The sequence below is a fragment of the Herpailurus yagouaroundi genome, unplaced genomic scaffold (assembly GCF_014898765.1).
Source record: "Herpailurus yagouaroundi ecotype Mexico unplaced genomic scaffold, PumYag 141, whole genome shotgun sequence".
In the NCBI taxonomy this organism is placed as follows: domain Eukaryota; kingdom Metazoa; phylum Chordata; class Mammalia; order Carnivora; family Felidae; genus Herpailurus; species Herpailurus yagouaroundi.
The window spans coordinates 14,132,282-14,153,857 of record NW_024412396.1 but is presented as its reverse complement, the minus strand read 5'-3'; the positions used below and the strand labels follow the sequence as shown (position 1 = coordinate 14,153,857).

Here is a 21,576-nt window from a genome sequence, read left to right as displayed (position 1 = left end):
GAAATGCAGTGGATTTCTGTATATTGATTTTATATTCTGTGACCTTACTGAATTCATATATCAATTCCAGTAGGTTATTTGTGGAGTCTTTAGGGTGTCATATATATAGTATCATGTTTTCTGCAAGTAGTGAAAGTTTTACTTTTTCCTTATCAATTTGGATGCCTTTTATTTCTTTTTGTTGTCTGATTTCTGTGGCTAGGATTTCCAGTACTGTGTTGAATAAAAGTGGTTAGTGCAGACATCCTTGTCTTCTTCCGGGCCTTAGGGGGAAGGCTCTTAGTTTTCCCCCATAGAGTATGATGTTAGCTGTGCGTTTTTCATATAAGGACTTTATTATGTTGAGGTTCCCTCTAAACTTGCTTTGTTGTTTTTTTTTTTTCCATGAATGGATGTTGCACTTTGTCACATGCTTTTTTGTGTCTATTGAAATGACATATAGTTTTTATCCTTATTGATATGGTGTATCATGTTGATTGATTTACAAATATTGAACATCCTTGCATCCCAGGAAAAAAATCCCACTTGATCGTGGTGAATGATTTTTTTTTAATGCATTGTGTATTTGCTGTGCTTATTTAAATTCTTTAGACATGGTTTCCTTTGTTATTTTAATCATACTTAAATAGTTGGTGGCATCTATTAAATCTAATTTTTGTGCTTCTGCTGGGAGAGTTTCTGTTAACTTTAATTTGTCCTTTATATGGCACATACTTTGTTTTTTTGTGTGTCTTGCAATTTTTGTTGATATCTTGATATTTATTTACTTAAAAATTTTTTTGGGGCGCCTGGGTGGCGCAGTCGGTTAAGCATCCGACTTCAGCCAGGTCACGATCTTGCGGTCCGTGAGTTCGAGCCCCGCGTCAGGCTCTGGGCTGATGGCTCAGAGCCTGGAGCCTGTTTCCGATTCTGTGTCTCCCTCTCTCTCTGCCCCTCCCCCGTTCATGCTCTGTCTCTCTCTGTCGCAAAAATAAATAAACGTTGAAAAAAAAATTTTTTTTCAACGTTTATTCATTTTTGAGAGACAGAGAGAGACAGAGCATGAGCGGGGAAGGGGCAGAGAGAAGGAGACACAGAATCCGAAGCGGGCTCCAAGCTCTGAGCTGTCAGCACAGAGCCCGATGCGGGGCTCTAACTCAGAAACTGTGAGATGCTCAAAGTCGGACACTCAATCGACTGAGCCACTCAGGTGCCTCGATATCTTGATATTTTAAATAATGTAGCAACTCTGGCAATCAGTTTCTGCTTCCTTCCCAGGGGTTGTTGTTATTTCTGTTTTTTATTGTTGTTGCTGTGTGTTTCTGTAATGACTTTACTGAACTAACTCTCTGCAGTCTGTTTTTTCCTTCTACATGACCAGAACTTTGCTTGTTTACCTTCATGGTCTGCTAATGATTGAATAGAGACTTCATATAAGCCTGGATCAGTAAGTCTTCTAGTCTTTGCCAAAGGGTTCTGTGTGTGTATCGGGGACACGATCAGTATTAACCAGACAGTTTACAATTCTGTTTTAGTTTTCACATCCTTCTTGTGTAGAATCTGATGGTCAGCCAGAGATGAAAACCTAGGTCTTTTTCTAGTCTTTCCAGAGCATGCTTGCAGCCTTATCCATACAGGTGGCCTTGTGTATTCCCATTAAATTGTCTGAGATTTTCAACCTTCCCTGTGGATAGTTCATTCCCTAGCTTTTCTTTTTAAGGTTTTTGTTTTCAGGTGTGTGTGTGTGTGTGTGTGTGTGTGTGTGTGTGTGTGCGCGCGCGCGCGCACCTGGTTTATTTATTATTATCTTTTTTTATTGGTTAGCTTGTTATTTGCCTCATCAGTGATTACTGCCTCAGGCTGCTGTGTTATCTGATATTACAGGTTGCCACTGATTGTTTTCAACAGATGTTCCCAGGGAAGAAGCTGTTGGATTGTGTGGACTCTGAGTTAAGTCAAATAAGGACAGTTTTTGCAAGTGGGATTGTCCAGGGAGAAGCTAGATAAGTCAAATACTGATAATTCTCTTAAGCTGAGGGTTTGAAAAGGCTCCTGTCCTGTTTTGACTCCTCCAGGGACTGATTAGGGTATTGGTTCTTTTTTTTTTTTTTTTTTTTTTTTTAGGGTATTGGTTCTTGACTGTGATTGTGGGCTATTGCTTTTCAAGGCAGTTATGGAGGGGGGGAGAGAAGGATGGGAATAGGGTAAGTTTGAGATGCCCCTAAGCTCACTGTTCTTATTAAGATTTATCCATTATCCTTGAACAAATGTTCCTGGTTGTTAATAATCCTCTGGTTAATTTCTAGGTTTCTAAAAATGTTAATTTTTTACTGTTTTTGGTTTTGTTTTTATTGCTTTTATGGAGAAGATTTTTGAATTGCCTTCTTCCACCAACTCAATGATATTACTTCTAACCTGCTTTTAACTTTTTAATTTCTATACTTTTAATTTTTATTTCTTATTGAAATATACTTGACATGCAATATTATTACTAGTTTCAGGTGTTCAACATAGTGTTTTGACAATTAAATGTGTTATAAAATGCTCACCATGATCGGTATAATTATCATCTGTCACTGTACAAAGTTATCACAATGTTACTGACTATATTCCCTGTACTGTACTTTTCATCCTAGTGACCTATTTATTTTATGACTGGAAGTGTATACTTCTTTATCCCCTTCACTTATTTTTGCCCATTGCTCCCATTTCCCTCCCCTTTGCAAACCACCAGTTCTCTGTATTTGATAGTCTATTTCTGTTTGTTTGTTTAAAATAGAAGTTCTTATTAATATTTTTCCATTTCATAAAAATGTTTTTTTAATGAATATTTTTAGTGGTTATCTATTTAATTGTATGGATGTAAATTTATTTTGTGACATTATTTACTGTGTAGTGGGTAATAGACAAGGTAGTGAGTAGTTCAGAATGAAAAAAAAAAATAGTGCTAGTATGTCATCTGAATGAGCCTGGGATTTATCTTGTTTGCATTGGAAAGCCCTGGAAGCAGATCAATGATACAGTTAAATTATTCTGGTAGTAATATTTGGAGGATGGATAAAAAGGCGAGAATGGCGTGAGAGCTAGTAGATAAGAGACTAATAAAATTCAGGCAAGAGACCACAAGATATGAAACTAAATGATGGGGAGTGGTGGGCATTAGGGAACGGAGAGAAAGAAATGTATTGCAGAAGTATTTAGGAAGGTAAACTTGGCAAGGAAATGAATGATTTGTTGAGGGATGGGGGTGTGGGGTGGGATGGTGGACAGAACCCAAAGAGAGGGGAATGAGTCTGAAAATGAATACCAGCCTTCAGAGATAGGTGGTACTACCAACCTCTCTTTGAAGGCTGAAATTCATTTCAAACTCATTCAAAAGCTAGAGAAGATGAAGGAAGGTGGATTCATTTGGGGGGCAAGTTGAGTGAGAGATATCTGTGGAAGATGTAATTGGATAGGTAGTGTATAAGACTCATACTCGAGAGGGTGTGAAATAGCAGCTATGGGTTTGAGAGGTATTTTTGTATGTAGATAGAGTTCAAGTTGCAGTATTTAATGAAGGTGGAAGAGGACATATTCCTCATAGACCTCAACATTTAAAGGGAGAGTACAGAGGAAGAGAAGTTCATAATGGAGATGGAAAAAGAGGAAAAAAGAAAATGGAATGCTCACCCCCTTTACTGAACACATCAAAGTTTTAATTAATCAGCGTTGCTAACATTTTCCCAATGATTTTCTTATACTTTTCCTTTAGCACTCAGTGTTCTATTTAGCCATAAATTTTAATATCACAGCCATTTACCTGTTTTGCAAAGTGGCATGGAATAAGACATAGAGTTTTACCTTACACTTAGACCAGCTTGGTTTTGTCTTGGCTTTCTTGAATCTTTTTAGTTTAGTTTTTATCTTTTATAAACTAAGTGAAGAGTAAAATGAAGCTAATAGGACTTACCCTTTAAAGTTTAAAGGATAAAAGTTTAAAGTTTCTATGAGAATTCAGAAAACTGAAAGAAAAGTGTTTAGCTCAATCCTTAGAAAACAGTAATGCTTAATAAATATTATCTTCTTTACTCCCCATTTTCACAACTGTATCAGAATTCTTTTCCTTCTTTGCTGTATGTTATGAGGAAAGCAACTTGTACCGATTTACATGAATAGTGTTTAACTGCTTACACTAGGTGTTGGAATGCTTTGCTTGCACAAATGAATTTAATGAGTGAAATTTTAGGTATTGTGATGAAGTTAGGGAGGATATAATTAGCCAATGTAAGGAGAAATACTTTAGGGCAGTGTGCATATGAGTGGACTAAATCCTCTTAATTCTTGGTATCTTTTATTATTTACCAGTTCTGAAACTTCAGATAATCCACCTCAGCCTCTGTGTAACTTTCTTTTTTTTTTTTTTTAATGTTTTTTTTTGAGAGAGAGAGAGAGAGAGAGAGAGAGAGAGAGAGAGAACGAACACGAGTGGGGGAGGGCCAGAGAGAGACGGAGACAGAATCTGAAGCAGTCTCCATCCAGGCTCTGAGCTGTCAGCACAGAGCCTGACGTGGGGCTCAAACACACGAACCACGAGATCATGACCTAAGCCGAAGTTGGACACTTAACCGACTGAGCCACCCAGGCGCCCCTTCTGTGTAGCTTTCAAATAATTCTTGAAAAATACCATGCTTTCAGAATCAGTTTGATTTAAAATAGCCAGAGTGTTGTCTTATGCTGTGGACTACTGCCTGAAGTGTGCCTATTCTAGTGTTGTTGATTCAGGACACAGAGAGCTGATTTGGAGCCATTTAGTAGTTTTGTGTGACCTGGGAAAGTTGCCTGTCTTCTTCCAGGCTTAGTTTTCTTATGAAATGGAGATAATAAACTTATTTCAAAAACAATTTGTGGAGTAAGAGTGCATATACGTAACTGTCAAAGTGTTGTTCATGCAAATGTAAAACATTAAACATAAGTGGTTATAACTTTTTCTTTTGTTTTATGCTCACAGTTACCTTACAGTATAATATTTAATAAAACACAAAATTGACTTTGCTCTTAAATTAGGCACTGTATCTTTGTGTAAACTAGATTCTTTTTTTTTTCACTCTCTCATTTTCTCTGTGTTTATTGTGGAATCCTTGAAGGCAGGAGAATAATTTTTATTGTATTACTTTATAGAGTTGAATGAGACTTAGAAATAATTACTTTGGGATCACGGTCACTTACAATGCTTCTTTCAGTGTTTGTCTTTTCCTTTTTATTTCTGGGAGTTGTTATCTTGCTATCAGTTGTAACCATAATCACATGTCAGGAGCTTTTCTGCAGTTACTTTGAAACATCAGTTTGATAAGGAGATAAACTACATATCTTAAAATGATTTTGCTTGCTTTGAAATTTTAGTAGGTTTTTAGTGTGGTTTCCAGCAGGACTTTTGTTTTTTGTATTACTTCTTTTCATAGTGAAGGAATAATGAATAATATATGTTTGAAAGATAAAAACAAACATCTTAAACATTTGTACAAGAGAAGATCCCTAGATTTATCTTCATGAATTTAATCACCCAGGACAATTATCAGTAGGGAAATTAACTTGCCTGCCTTCTACATTGTTAAATACAAGAATGAGCTTGCCATTTTTATTCATTTTATTATTGGTTCATGATATAAAAATGAAAATCAATTTTAATCATTTTCTGGGAGTCAATATTTCTATTGATTCTGGGAATCATAATTCTTATGATTAGTGTGGGGTCATTAGACTATATTTGTGAAAGCATTCAGAAATGGTCATTTTGGGGTTTTATTTTCGTTGCTTTAAATTCATAAATGTATTACACGTGCTTTCAGAGATTCTTAAATTTTTATCTTGTGGAGCATATGTTCACATGTGCAGCAGTCTTCTGTGGACACAGATGGTCAGAAGTTTAGGTTTTAAAATATTCTAGAATCATGGCATTTCCTAGAATATTACTTACTCCATTTTTGGAGCTCCATTCTCCTCTCTCCCTTCACTTCAGAAAACATAATGGAATGAAAATGAGTGGAAATTGTCTTGAATCTATATAATTAGTTAAATTTTTTTTAATTAAAAATTTTTTTTCAGTTTATTTATTTATTTTGTGAGAGAGAGAGTGTGAGTGGGGTAGGGGCAGAGAGAGAGGGGAGAGAGAATCCCAGGCACTGTCAGCACAGAGCCTGATGTGGGACTCAAACTCACAAATATATTGAGATCATGACCTGAGCGGAAATCAAGAGTCAGACACTTAAACCAATGGAGTTACCTAGGCACCCCAATTAGTTAATTTTAAAAATAGGTTTATTGAGGCATAACTGATATATAGCAAATTGTGTATATACATACTAAAAAAAATTTGTTCCATCTTTATTTATTTTTGAGAGACAGAGACAGAGTGCAGTCAGTGGAGGAACAGAGAGAGAGGGAGACACAGAATTCAAAGCAGGCTCCAGGCTCTGAGCTGTCAGCACAGAGCCCAGTGTGGGGCTCGAACCCACAAACCGCGAGATCATCATCTGAGCTGAGGTCAGTCACTTAACCAGCTGAGCCACCCAAGCGCCCCACAAATTGCACGTATTTTAAGTATACAATTTTTATTTCTTGTGGGCAATATATAGTTGGATTTTGCTTTTTAAAAAATCCAGTCTGACAGTCTTTGCCATTTTGGGTCAATCATTTTTATTTAGTGTGATTATTGATATAGCTAGATTAGCATCTGTTATCTATTCTTTATCCCAATTGATCACTGTTTCTCTTTTTCTGTCTTCATTTAGTTCAGTCAAGTATTTTTTTGTGATTTTATATTCTCTCCACTATGGGTATTACTAGTAACTTTTCTGTTTTATTTTAGTAGTTGCTTTAGTGTTTATAGTATCCATCTTTAACGCATTGAAGTCTGCCTTCAGGTGTGAATACATTACTTCTTAATTAAGAATGTTAGAATAGTGGACTTTCATTTTTCTCTTTCCTACCTTTATATTTTTATTTTCATGGATTTTATTTTTACATATGTTATAAACCCCCAATGCATTGTTACTATTTTTGTTCGAACAGTTATCTTTGGATAAGTTTGGAATAATGAGAAACAAGCTTGGGCATTTACCTTGTTGTTACTTTTTTCAGGTCCATATTTCTGTCTGATAATATTTCTTTCTTTTTTTTAATTTTATTTTTTTAATTTACATCTGAATTAGTTAGCATATAGCGCAACAATGATTTCAGGAGTAGATTCTTTTATGCCCCTTGCCCATTTAGCCCATCCCCTCTCCCACAACCCCTCCAGTAACTCTCTGTTCTCCATATTTAAGATCTCTTATATTTTGTCCCCCTCCATGTTTTTATTTTATTTTTGCTTCCCTTCCCTTATGTTCATCTGTTCTGTGTCTTAAAGTCTTCATATGAGTGAAGTCATATGATATTTGTCTTTCTCTGACTAATTTCGCTTAGCATAATACCCTCTAGTTCCATCCATGTAGTTGCATGATAATATTTCTTTCTGCCTGAAAGACCTTCTTTAGCATTTCTATTAGTATTTGGACCTGCGGCTGATGAATTCTTTCAGCTTTTGTATGTCTGAAAATGTCTTTATTTTGCCTTTTAAAAAATTAATTATTTTTTAATTTACATCCAAGTTAGTTAGCATATGGTACAACAATGATTTCAGGAGTAGATTCCTTAATGCCCCTTACCCATTTAGCCCATCCCCTCTCCTACAACCCCTCCAGCAACCCTCTATTTGTTCTCTGTATTTAAGAGTCTCTTATGTTTTGTCCCCCTCCCTGTTTTTATATTTTTGCTTCCCTTCCCTTGTGTTCATCTGTTCTGTGTCTTAAAGTCCTCATATGAGTGGATTCATATGATACTTGTCTTTCTGCAACTAATTTCGCTTAGCATAATACCCTTAAGTTCCATCCATGTAGTTGCAAATGGCAAGATTTCATTCTTTTTGATTGCTGAGTAATACTCCATTGTGTGTGTGTGTGTGTGTGTGTGTGTGTGTGTGTGTGTGTGTGTGTGTATCCACACACACACCCACACACACCACATCTTCTTTATCCATTTATCTATCAATGGATATTTGGGCTCTTTACATACTTTGGCTGTTGTTGATAGTGCTGCTGTCAACATTGCGGTGCATGTATCCCTTTGAAACAGCATACCTGTATCCCTTGAATAAATACCTAGTAGTTATTTTGCCTTTGTTTTTGAAAGATATTTTTACTGGATATAGAATTCAGCTGGACAGTTTTTTTTCTTCATTACTTTAAAGATATATATTGTTTTTATTTGCATTATTTCTGATGAAAAATATGTCATCTTTAGTTACTGTGTACCATGTTTTTTTTTTCTTCTAGCTGCTTTTTAATATGTTCTTTTTCTCACTGTTTTGAGCAATTTAATTATTATGTGCCTTTATGATTTTTTCATGTTTCTTGTTTTGGAGTTTGTTGAGCTTCATGCATATGTGGATTTGTGATTTGCATCAAGCTTGAAAATTTTCAGCCATTATTTCTCCAAATATTTTTCTGCCCCTCTTCCTTGGAATTTCAATTACTTTTATGTTAGGAAATGGTTGTATAAAATCTACCATGCAATTAGTAGGTTTTTTCTCCTTAGAAATTTGTTGGTCTTTGCTTTTTATATTTTGAAACTGTTAATGCAAATTTGGAATTGAAAGCTTCCTGGTACAGCCTTTTTTCAAAATACAGTGATCCTCTTTAATTGTAGTAATTCTTGCCTTAATATTTACTTTGACTCTTACCAAGGAATCAACAATGGTATTTTGGTCAATGTCTAAATAATATATTTTTATTTCATTCCTTTAATCATTTTGGGTTAAATTTTTTTTCTTTTTTTTTTTTTAATTTTTTTTTTAACGTTTATTTATTTTTGAGACAGAGAGAGACCTAGCATGAACAGGTGAGGAGCAGAGAGAGAGGGAGACACAGAATCTGAAACAGGCTCCAGGCTCTGAGCTGTCAGCCCAGAGCCCGACGCGGGGCTCGAACTCACGGACAGTGAGATCATGACCTGAGCTGAAGTCAGACGCTTAACCGACCAAGCCACCCAGGCGCCCCAAAATTTTTTTCTTAATAAATACCTTGTAGCTTAATTTTTGTGGTTGTTTTAAAATGCAGTGTGATTATAACTGTGTCTTAGTTGAAGCATTTAATTTATTAACTTTTTTTTGGTAAATACTGTGTTTATATTTCTATCATTTCATTCATCTTTTTGGGGTTCTTTTCTATACTCATTTCTGTTACCATAAGTTTTTCTATATTTTTCTCCTAATGGTTAAACGTTTTATATTTTGTTATTATTCTTAGTGGTAACTCAAAACATTTTAGTAGCATACTAATATTAAATTATAAAGTTCATCAGTATTTCTGTCATCCTCTTAACAAAGTAAGATCTTAAAATAGTCTCTCTAGCGTTTTTGTTGCATCTTTGACATTGTCTATTTTTTTACTTTCTCCTAATTAGTAACCTTTTGCATTAGTAGCTTTTTTAACATTAGTATCCATTTAGATTTACCCATACATTTTGCAGTTTCTTTGTTCATTTTTGCCTTTTGCTTTTCACTCTCCAATGTTAGTTTATTTCTCTTTCAGAATATATCTCTTGTATTTCTTTGAGTTTGAATGAGGGTTTTTAAAAATTTTCTTTTCTTACATTTATTCATTTTTGAGAGAGAGAGAGAGACAGAGCACAAGCAGGGGAGGGGGAGAGAGAGAGGGAGACACAGAATCTGAAGCAGGCTCCAGGCTCCCAGCTGTCAGCACAGAGCCTGATGCGGGGTTCGAACTCATAAACTGCAAGATCATGACCTGAGCTGAAGTCAGATGCACAACCAACTGAGCCACCCAGGCACCCCTGAGTTATGGTTTTTGAGTGTTAAACTGTAAGGATGTTAGAAAATGCCTTTTCTTCATTTACATGTTCAGGTTGTTAATAGTTTTCTTTTTTAAAAAATGTGTTCATTTATTTTGAGGGAGAGAGTGTGTGTGGGGGGGGCGAGAGAGGGAATCCCAAGCAGGCTCCACATTGTCAACATGGAGCCCTATGCCAGGCTCAAATTCATGAACTGTGAGATTGTGACCTATGCTGAGATCAACAGTGGGGTGCTTAACCGACTGAGCCATCCAGGTGTCCCTTGTGTTCATGTTATTTGAAGTACTTTAGCTGAGTATAGGACTTTAGATTGGCAATTATTTTCCCTTAGTTCTTTCAGTATAAAGTTGCACTGTCTTCCTGCCTCTATTAGGTTAATGAGAAGTGTACTGTTAGTTTTGATATTACTATGTAGGTAATTTTTGTTGGTTTTAATATTTTCATTTTGTTTTTGGTGTTAGGATGTGTCCATGTGTAGATTTGTGTTTATCCTGCTTGGGATTCAGTATGTCATTTTTCATCTTAAGATTTACTTACATATTTCACCAATTTTAAATCATTCTCAGGTATATATATTTTTAATATTGTTTACATTTTTTCTTCCTTCCTGGAACTTTTAAGGTAGTTTGTTATCCTTATCTTTATATTTTCCATCTTACTATTCTCTGCATTATATTCTGAGGAATAGCTTCAGTTCTGTCTTCTAATTTATTCCTTTTAGTTTCCTCCCTTTGTCCTTTTTTCTCTTCTTCCCTTTTCTCAATTTCTTCTCCATTTCCCATATACTCCCTACTTTTTTTTAGAGCCTTAATAGTGTATTATTCATAATTTATCCAGCCTGTTTGTGTGTGCATGTTTTAAAGTTTATTTATTTTTGAAAGAGAGCATGAGCATGAGGTGGGGGGGGGGGGTGCAGAGAGAGAGCATAATAGAGAATCCTAAGTAGGCTCCATACTGTCAGTGTAGAGCCTGACGTGAGGCTCAATCTCATGATGTGAGATCATGACCTGAGCTGAAATCAAGAGTTGGACACTTAACTGCCTGAACCACCCGGGCATCGCCTGTTTGTGTGTTTTTAATCTCTCCCTCCTCTCTCTTTATTTTTTTTATTTCTTACCCTGTTTTCCCCCACCATTTAAATTTTGTGAATTGGTGATCAAAAATATTTTGTAAAAGAGTTTTTATTTGCTGACTGGTTCATTACAAATAGATATAGAGAAAAACAAAGCAAAAAAAAAAAAAGCCCAACAAGGAAATTAGCCTAATTTTGATCCAGTATCTTTTATTAGTAAGTATGTAATTTCCAGGTTTTCCTCACATGCTGTATGAGAAGGAAATTAAGAGAGGTTGTCTTGGCTCCTAAATAAGCTTGTAAAATCTTGAGTTGATTCATGTTTGCTTTTGTTTTGATTTTTTTGTTTTGCTTTGTTATTGTTCTCTCATTTTCTTCTTTCCCCTGGAACATTAGTTACGTTTGAAACATTAATTTCAGGAAATGGAGAGCTAATTATAGTAGCCTATTTTATTTTGATCTCATAGTTCTTTGTTACTCTAAACTATTGTGTGGGAAAAATAGAATACTTTTCCTGTTTTTCTCAGTTGTGTATGTTTTTATTTTGAAAGTTTGTAAAATGTGTTTATTATTTGATGGATCTTGTTCTTATAGGCAGATAATAAATTACTGGTGTTCTGTTCCTAATTTTCTTATACATGTATTACATTGGAGGCTGAATAACATAGAGATTAAGAGCATGGGCACTAGATCCAGGCTGTGTAGGATTTAAATCCCTGTCTCTGCTTCCTACTAGCTGAATTACTTAAACTCTCTATGCCTGTTTCCTCGTCTGTAAAATAGGGATAATAATAGTACTCATTTCATAGTGTTGTTGTGAGGATTATAGGAATTAATTTCTGTAAGGCACTTAAAAGAGAGTCTAGCATATAGGAAACATTAAGTTTTTATTAGCCATTTTGTTTTTCTAGTTCTGTGAAAAGTCACACAGGTATTGTTACAGATAGGAGTTGAATCTGGGTTTTCTGATTCCAGTCTAGAGGAAGCAATGTTTTGCCTGTCAGTAGATTATGCAGTCTTTTCTAATATAAAAATTTCCAAGCTAATAAATGAATATAATAAAATTAAAATAACTTATTTTAATCAGTAGTAAAACACATCTGAATACATATGTGCTGAGTACTGTGTTAGGTTTTGGGAATGCTAAGATAGACACAATTTCTATTCTAAAGAAGATGTAGACTAGTCCTGGGAAGAAGACAAGAAAACACTTAAAACGTGATTTCCATAAGGTAGAAATGTAGAGAATCCAAGGGAATAGAGACGGCATCCACCCCTTCTTTTGTGAGAGTAGAGCAAAGGGGTAACAGGCTTAGAAAATTCCATAGATGAGAGGTCACTAAAGAATTATGACTATTCACAGGGTAAGCTAATACATGAAAGAGAGTTTAAAATGCTATATGTTGGGGCGCCTGGGTGGCGCAGTCGGTTAAGCGTCCGACTTCAGCCAGGTCACGATCTCGCGGTCCGTGAGTTCGAGCCCCGCGTCAGGCTCTGGGCTGATGGCTCAGAGCCTGGAGCCTGTTTCCGATTCTGTGTCTCCCTCTCTCTCTGCCCCTCCCCCATTCATGCTCTGTCTCTCTCTGTCCCAAAAATAAATAAACGTTTGAAAAAAAAAAATTAAAAAAAAAATAAAAAAATAAAATAAAATGTTATATGTTGTTACTATGTAATTTTATTCTGAAATCTTCTATTGCTCCTTAAAGTATTTCAAGAAATTTACTGATATTTACCTTTAATTTGAGTTTATTAACGATTGACTTTTTTCTAGTTGCCTTTTTTATATTTATTTTTCATTATAAAATAAACATGTGCTTTTTGCAAGCAAAGTTGAATAATGGGAAGCATATACCTAAGGTAAAAGTTCTGTATTCCCCTTTTTCTTCAACCTTCTCAATCTCCCAGAAAATAAACTAAACAACAAAATGTGTAGTATGTATACATCTGCATAAATATATTCCTTTGAATAATAAATTCAGTCACTTTAGTTTTCAAGACATTTTAAAACATACTTCAAGGCTAGTTTTTCAATTTTATTTTTATCAAAACATTCTAAGCTGTAGCTAAAATGAATTATTTTTATGCATCCTATCATGCTTCATAGTTTCCTCACTTGTTTGTCTTTGCTTATGCCTAGAATGCCCTTCTCATTAAACCTCACCAGTTCATGTTCAAAGTTTTTCCTGTCTTTAAAAGTCTTTTCATATAATCTATTAAGCTTTTCTTCTTTCCCTACCTTCACCCCTCTTTTAGCTTTGAAAGTAATTTTGTGTTTCTAAATTGCCATTGCATTTTGTCACTTCACTTTCAATATGTAATACTTTGTACTGTGCATACAGTTATATGTTTGGCTTTGTGTGCCCTGGACTATACGGAAGATCCCTTAAGAGCAATATTATCTGTATTTGAGCTTTGTAATAATTAAGTGCCTATTTATAAAGCCTGTTGTTAGGTACCTATTTGCTGAATAAATGTGTTTTATAAAATATATAATTACTCCTAGAAATACTGATTTTAAACTGTCTTGGGGATAAGTTGGGAGAGGCATAGCTATGAATTGAAACTAAAACTTCTTTTTTTGGTTTAGCTAAATATCCAAAATAAATTTTGAATAAATCTTTCTGAGACTTTTTGTTTTTTTGTTTTTTGGGTTTTTTTTTTCTTTTTGGAAACAAAGGTTATGGTAACTTGATTTGACCTGTTTTTAAAATTAAAACTAAAATCTTTGAAGACTAAAGTTGTGAGAACAAGAATATAAATCAATGAATATCTCAAATATTTTAATATGATAGAATTTTAGGAGCAGTTCTTTGACTTTTTTGAAGGAAATTTGCCACTGTGACTCTTTAACTGAATGTGATTTAACATATATATGTAATCACTAAAAACTGGTTTCCTTTCCTTTTCAGAGAATGCAGAGTCTATAGATCTTAAACAGTTTTTTGACCAACATTTTTCACATATATATTATGTGTTCTTTGAGAATTTTGTGACTATTGAAGCTAGTCTGAAACAGAAAGGTAAGATGTTAAAATTGGTCCTGGCTTATGTTGATGTTTCAAATAATTATCTTAAATATTCACTTAAAAATCGACTCTTGGACATTGGAATTTTGGTGTTTTTTCACTTCTTTTTGTAAAACATCTTTTAGACACCCTCTCACACTTTGGGTTGGTAGTACTATCTTCATTCCTTTGAAAAGGCTTAGAAGATTTGCTTTCCCCTGGTCGGATTGATTTACCTGTTTCCTTACCTTCTTTGCTTTGCTCTTAGGTGCATATGTAAATTGAGCAGTCATTCTCATACTTTCATTTTCAGAATTCTAAGTTCTCCACAATATATTATTTGTTTTAAGATATAAATATGTAGAATCTAAATTTAATTGTTGAAAAAGAGTAGAGAGAGATGCTATAGTATTGTTTATACATCGAACAGAATATGCTTTAAATATTTTATTAAAGAATCACTGAGAAAATATTGCTTGAAATATTTTAAGCTTTTTAAGTGGTGGTAATAGGATAAAATGATAATGTTTAACACATTTTTCTGTAAATATATTTTAGGTCACAAATCTCAGAGGGAGGAATTGGATGCTATACTTTTTATTTTTGAGGTAAGTATCTGCCCATCAACTATTCCCCCCCCCCCAAAAATTCCTGGAACTTACAAAGGAATATATTGAAACTATAAAGCATGTAACAGAAGACTGAATTTGCCACGCTTTCTAAAAACTGAATCATGTTTTTTTGACCTAAAAATATACCCGACTTAATTCTTATTTTTTGAGATACATGTATTTTTTTTTTAGGTAGAAATAGAATTATGTTTTTATGCATTTGACACCACAAACTTGGTAATACTATAAGATAATGGTTTTATAAATTATTTTTCTGTGTAACTTTGGATTGGGTTGGGGCAAGCCTTTACTGTTAAAAATAGAAGGAATTAGTAATATTTGATGCTTTGCCAAAATTTATATTTTATTTTTGGCATCCTGATAAAAATTAGGGTTCCCTCACTTTTATTTATTTATTATTTTTTTAAATGTTTATTTATTTTTGAGAGAGAGAAAGAGAGAGAGACACAGCATTAGCGGGGAAGGGACAGAGAGAGAGGGAGACACAGAATCGGAAGCAGGCTCCAGGCTCCAAGCTGTCAGCACAGAACCTGACCCAGGACTCGAACCCACAAACTGTAGATCATGACCTGAGCTGAAGTTGGACGCCTAACCAACCGAGCCACCTGAGTGCCCCTACAGTCCCCTTACTTTTAAAATAACTCCTTGCCTCTTCATTCTGTCTTTCAAGTCAAGCAGTGATAGGAGTATTCTGATCTTTATTGAAAATTCAGATATCTGGAGAAAGCCATGATTCAATCTTGTGACTTCAAGGACAGTAAAGAATTGGGAAATCAGTATCTAAAATTTGAGCTATTTTGTCTGTTCGTAATAAAAGATAATTCACTGTTTTGTATTTTGGGTACTTGATATAGTTTAGAAGAATTTGAACAATCTGATATTTCTTAGCTGTTAATTTAGTTATTGATTTAGTCACAGCTAAAAAAAAAAGTTGTTTTTTTTTTTTTTTTTTTAAGAGTTCCAGATGGGAGTAATTGGTGTTGGTACCTATTTTGCAGTTATTTTTCAATAATCAGCGTTTAGGAATTTGCTTATGTTTATCTCCCCAGGTGTTTGCATGGGCTACTTACAAGGGGAATATTAAAACATAGATATTTTGAGAGAGAATAAAAGCATCAGCAGAAATCATTTAGATTATGTTCTCTAATCAATATGGAATTAAATGAGGAAATCAAGGGGCGCCTGGGTGGCACAGTCGGTTAAGCGTCCGACTTCAGCCAGGTCACGATCTCGCGGTCCGTGAGTTCGAGCCCTGCGTCAGGCTCTGGGCTGATGGCTCAGAGCCTGGAGCCTGTTTCCGATTCTGTGTCTCCCTCTCTCTCTGCCCCTCCCCCGTTCATGCTCTGTCTCTCTCTGTCCCAAAAATAAATAAACGTTGAAAAAAAAAATTAAAAAAAAAAATGAGGAAATCAATAACAAGGAAATTTTGTAAATTCATAAATATGTGGAAATTAGTGAACACACCCCCAAATAATCAATGGCTCATAGTTATGACATACCAAAACTTAGGGAATATAGCTAACCAAGCATTCAGAGGGAAATTTATAGTTATATAACTTAATATGATAGAAGGAAGAATGATGTCACATCAGTTACCTAAGTTTCCACTAAGAAACTGAAAAAAGAAGATCAAATTAAAACCCAAAGAAAGCATATGAAGAACATAGTTAAAATTATAGTAAAAATAGGGGTGCCTGGGTGGCTCAGTCAGTTAAGCATCCAACTTCAACTTGAGTCATGATTTTGCAGTTTGTGAGTTCAAGCCCCGCCTCGGGCTCTGTGCTGATAGCCTGGAGCCTGCTTTGGATTCTGTGTCTCACTCTCTTGCTGCCCGTCCCTTACTCATGCTCTTGTCTCACTCTCAAAAATAAACATTAAAAAAAAAAAGATTATAGCAAAAATAAATGGAAGAAAGTTTTAAAAACTGGAGAATACCAATAGACCTAAAAGTCAGAACATTGAAAGATCAGGAAAACTAATAATATTTAGCCATACTGTCTAAAAAGAGTGAAGAATTAAATTATTAAATTCAGGAATTAAAAAGGAATACTACCCACCTTATAGAAATTGTAAGGATTATAAGAGAGTACTGTGACCAACTGAATGCCAACAAATGTGATACATTTAAATGGACAAGTTCCTGTAAAGATAAAAGCAGTGAATTGATTCAGAAAGAAATAGAAAACTGGAAAGACTTACAAGTGAAAAAATGAATTCATATGTAAATAAATTCCCACCAAGAAAAGCCCAGACCCAGATGACTTTAGTAGTGAATTTAAACCAGACATTTAAAGAAGTATGAGTTCTTCACAGATTCTTTAATTAATAAAAAAGAGGTGATATTTCATAATTCATTCTGTGAGGCCAGTGTTATGCAACCAAAACCAGACAAAAACATTACAAAGAAAGAAAACTATAATAATATAAATTTATTATATTTTATTATTAAAATATAATAAAATATTTTCATGAGTATTGGCACAAAAAATCCTCAAAAAAAGGTAAATGAAATCAAAATACATATAAAAAAAGATTATACAACATGACCAAATGGGGTTTATCTAAGTATTACAAAGTTTAGCATCTGAAAATAAACCAACTAACATACAGTAATAATAGAATAAAAGACAAAAAAATACATGTCATATCAATAAATACAGAAAAAGCATTTGGCAAACTCCCAGTACTTTTTCATCATAAAACACCTAACAAAATGGGAATAAAAGGAAACTTTGTCCACTTGATATAGGACACCTACAAAAATACACAGCTAAGACCATACCTTATGCTAGGTACGGAGTACCTCTTTCTTAACATTAGTAACAAAAGAGGGGTATCTACTCTTGCCATTTCTATTGAATATTGTACTTGGTTCTAGCCATGGCAATCAGGCAAGAGAAGGAAATAAAAGGCATTGGGATTGGGATGCCTGGGTGGCTCCCTTGGTTAAATGTCCAACTCTTGATTTTGGCTCAGGTCACAATCTCATCATTCCTAAGATTGAGCCTAGTGTCGGGCTCTGTGCTGACAGCATGGAGCCTGCTTGGGATTCTCTCTCTCTCTTTTTCTCTGTCCCTCCCCCATGCATGCACTCTTTCTGTCAAAATAAACAAACATTTTAAAACATGAAGATTGAAAAGAAGTTAAAAAAAAAAGTATCAGCAGAGAAAGCAAGTTAATAATTTCTGGAAAATGTTCCTTCAGACATTCATGATTGCCCCTGTTCAGGAAACTGAGATGGATTGATTAGTTCATAGAAGATCTTTTAGGGCATTCCTTCTATTAAAAAACAATGTTTATTTTCCTGTATGTAAATACATACTGATCAATGGTTTGTCTTTAATGAATGACTAAATTTTCTTACAATATAAAGATGTTAGATATAGGGTTTCCATCTTTTGGAAAAAATATTTAGCCTGTGTGCTTATGTTTTGCTCCTTGTAATGGGAATAATAATACCTGACCTCTACCTTGGAGACTAATAATGATTTTTTTTTTTTTTAATTTTTTTTTTTCAACGTTTATTTATTTTTGGGACAGAGAGAGACAGAGCATGAACAGGGGAGGGGCAGAGAGAGAGGGAGACACAGAATCGGAAACAGGCTCCAGGCTCTGAGCCATCAGCCCAGAGCCCGACACGGGGCTCGAACTCACGGACCGCGAGATCGTGACCTGGCTGAAGTCGGACGCTTAACCGACTGCGCCACCCAGGCGCCCTAATAATGATTTTTAAAAATTAAGAATTATAAATTAACTGATTTCCTCTTTTTGGAATGAAAAGCACCATTATGTAGTGTTAAAAATATGATCTGGGATTCATAATCTGTTTTCTTCTGTTAAAACTACACATGGTTTCTTTCTTTCATCTTTATATTAACCGCATAAAAATAAGACATGTTGGGGTGCCTGGGTGGCTCAGTTGGTTAAGCATCTGACTTTGGCTGAGGTCATGATCTCATGGTTCGTGAGTTCGAGGCCTGTGTTGGGCTCTGTGCTGACAACTCAGAGCCTGGAACCTGCTTTGGATTCTGTGTCTGCCTCTCTCTCTGCCCCCATTCACGGTCTCTCAAAAATGAATAAACATTAAAAAAGATTAAAAAAAATAAAGACATGTTTATTTACATTTTATAAGGGGTCAAATCTGAAGTATAATAGGGGCACCTGGATGGCTCAGTTGGTTAAGCATCCGATTTCGGCTCAGGTTATGATCTCATGGTTCCTGAGTTTGAGCCCTGCGTCGGGCTCTGTGTTGACAGCTTAGAGCCTGGAGCTTGCTTCGGATTCTGTGTCTCCCTCTCTCTCTGTCCCTCCCCCACTCATGTTCTCTCTCTCAAAAATAAATATTAAAAAAAATTTTTTTTAATATAAAGTATAATGGTCATAATTTAGGAATCCTTTTGAGTAGTTTATAAACTTTCTCAACTTAAATTTCATTTCTTTCCATACCAAAATAAATAGAATTATGTAATTGTTGGCCAGAGAAATATGAGGAGGGCAAAGGCAAAGAAGTTTGTGTATCTCATGTGGGACCAGCATTTATCTGTAAAGAACTTTATAATTTCTCATGATCCTCTTGTATGAGATGGACTAAAGAAGATCATATTAAATGGAAGATAGAAGTGTAAAACATGCATACTGTATTTTGGGCAGAATAGTACAAAAGTACACATTTTAGAATTAGGCATATTAAGGTTGAAATTAGTTCCACTTTCTTTTTGATTTTTTACTTTTTAAAATTTATTTATTAAAATTTTTTAACATTTATTTTTGAGAGAGAGAGAGACAGAGCACAAGCTGGGGAGGGGCAGAGAGAAAGGGAAACAGAATCTGAAGCAGGCTGTGGGCTCTGAGCTGTCAGCATAGAGCCCAACGTGGGGCTTCAACTCACGAACCGTGAGGTCGTGACCTGAGCCGAAGTCCAGTGTTTAACCAACTGAGCCATGCAGGCACCCCTGGAATTAATTCCACTTTCTAACTTAAACACATTACTTAGCCCATTTTCTCATTTTTCAAATGAGATTAATAAACTTTTTTTAGGATGGTTGTGAGGTTTGATGAGATATCATTATATAAAATGTCTACTCTTTGGCCACTATGAACATTTGGTTAGTGGAATTTCTAAATAATAATAGTAGTATAGCAGCAATAGCAGCAATAACAACAGACACATACAAAACTCATTCAGCAAGCGGATGAGTACTGAGAGCATAGTTTAGCAGCATAGTAAGGCAAGCTGTTGAACTAGAATAATTCACACAGAAGAAATTTGTGAAGGGAATTAAAGGTAAAATTTTGAAATATATGTAAAAAGTGTTTATTCCCAATTGATAGAAGCCTGTGTTGGCTTAAATGTAGGGATCCTGAATTTTTAAGTATTGTTATTATACCTATAGCCATCATAACATATAATACTTTTGGGTTCACATGAATCAATGCAGTACAAATACTTAATACAGTATAAATACTGATTTGATTTTCATGAAATCCAAATATTTCTCCTACTTTTATAAATATAGGAAGAACTACACAGAGATAAAATGTCACTAATATTAATATCTGAAAGAATTTAAAACTTATCAGTAATAGCCATAATAGAGAAATTCTAAGAATAGTAAATGATCATTTTGAAAAATGTTTGAGTTAGTATTTAATCAGTAAGTAGAAATATATTTACTTTCCACGTCATTGTAAAGATAAATTTCATTAATGTCTTGTTCCAAGCCTTAGCATAGCTTGTTGGGTTTTTTTGGTGTTTTCAAATATTGATGACCAGTGCTGAAATAGTGCAAGTACTGTCAGATCAGTTCAAATACTGTTTTGTGTTTGTGATGCTATCTTTTACATAAGAAACTCTTAAAAGCTTATTATAAGCTCTTTGTTTAATTTTTCACATTGCACAGAATGTGGACTCATTACTTGCTTTTCATTCTTTTCTTTGTTTTATTCATACTGATTTTTAGAAAATTTTACAACTTCTTCCAGAAAGAATTCATCAGCGATGGCAGTTTCATAGTATTGGTAAGTAATTGAAATATGTATTTGACATATGATATAAATGATAATGCTCTTTAATGGGCTGGTCATTATTTCAAATGAATTTATGGTTTAGTTTTTAGTAAAAACAATATAAAGAATACTGGACTTTACTTACTGGGAGTATAAGATAAAAATATAGATGAAAGATTACCAGTCAAAAGGCATATTAAATTTCTTTGTTCCTTTACTTTAGCAATGGTGATAAAACTATAAAACAAAAAAATAAAAGTGGGCTCAGCCTCAAAATAAACATCTCAGAAACATCTCAGAATAAACATCTCACTTTACGGAAGAGAAATGTAAAGTGCCAAATAGAGTGTGTGTGTGTGTGTGTGTGTGTGCGCACACACACACACACACACGCACAGCACATCTTCTTTATCCATTCATGAATCAGTGGATATTTTGGCTCCTTCCACAATTTGGCTATTGTGCTATTGGCTATTGGCTATAGTGCTGCTATCTACCACTATTATAGTGCTGCTATAAACATAGGGGTGCATGTGCTCCTTTGAATCAGCATTTTTGTATCCTTTAGATAAATATCTAGTAGTGCAATTGCTGGGTTGTAGGTAGCTCTATTTTAATTTTTGGAGGAACCTCCATACTGTTCTCCAGAGTAGCTGCACCAGTTTACATTCCCACCAACAATGCAAAAGGGGAACGCTTTGTCCACATCCTGACCAAGTATTGTAATATTTGTGTAATTTGTAGTCTCTTACTGACCAGTCTAGCTAGGCATTTGTCATCAGTGTTGACCATTTCAAAGAACTAACTCTGGTATTGTTTGATTTTCTCTGTTCTTTTTCTGCTTTCTGTTTCATTGGTTTTCATTTTAGCTTTTTATATTTTTTAACTGTTTTGCTTGCTTTGGGTTTAATTTGTCTATTTGTATTTTCTTATGATGGAAGTCTAGAATATTAATTTGATATCTTTTTTCTTTTTTGATACAGATATTTAAGGC

The 21,576-nt window shown here is 34.6% G+C and overlaps 1 protein-coding gene across 13 annotated transcripts in view; it reads left to right on the top strand.

Moving 5' to 3' along the window:
• RALGAPA1 (Ral GTPase activating protein catalytic subunit alpha 1) overlaps positions 1-21,576 on the top strand; it is a 278,603-nt gene that overhangs the window by 33,908 nt on the left and 223,119 nt on the right. For all 13 annotated transcript variants that reach the window (XM_040476948.1, XM_040476949.1, XM_040476947.1 and 10 more), the window contains exons 2-4: positions 13,849-13,959; positions 14,503-14,552; positions 20,537-20,594. In XM_040476948.1, coding sequence (XP_040332882.1) covers positions 13,849-13,959; positions 14,503-14,552; positions 20,537-20,594 — 219 coding nt within the window. The remainder of the gene's footprint in view (positions 1-13,848; positions 13,960-14,502; positions 14,553-20,536; positions 20,595-21,576) is intronic.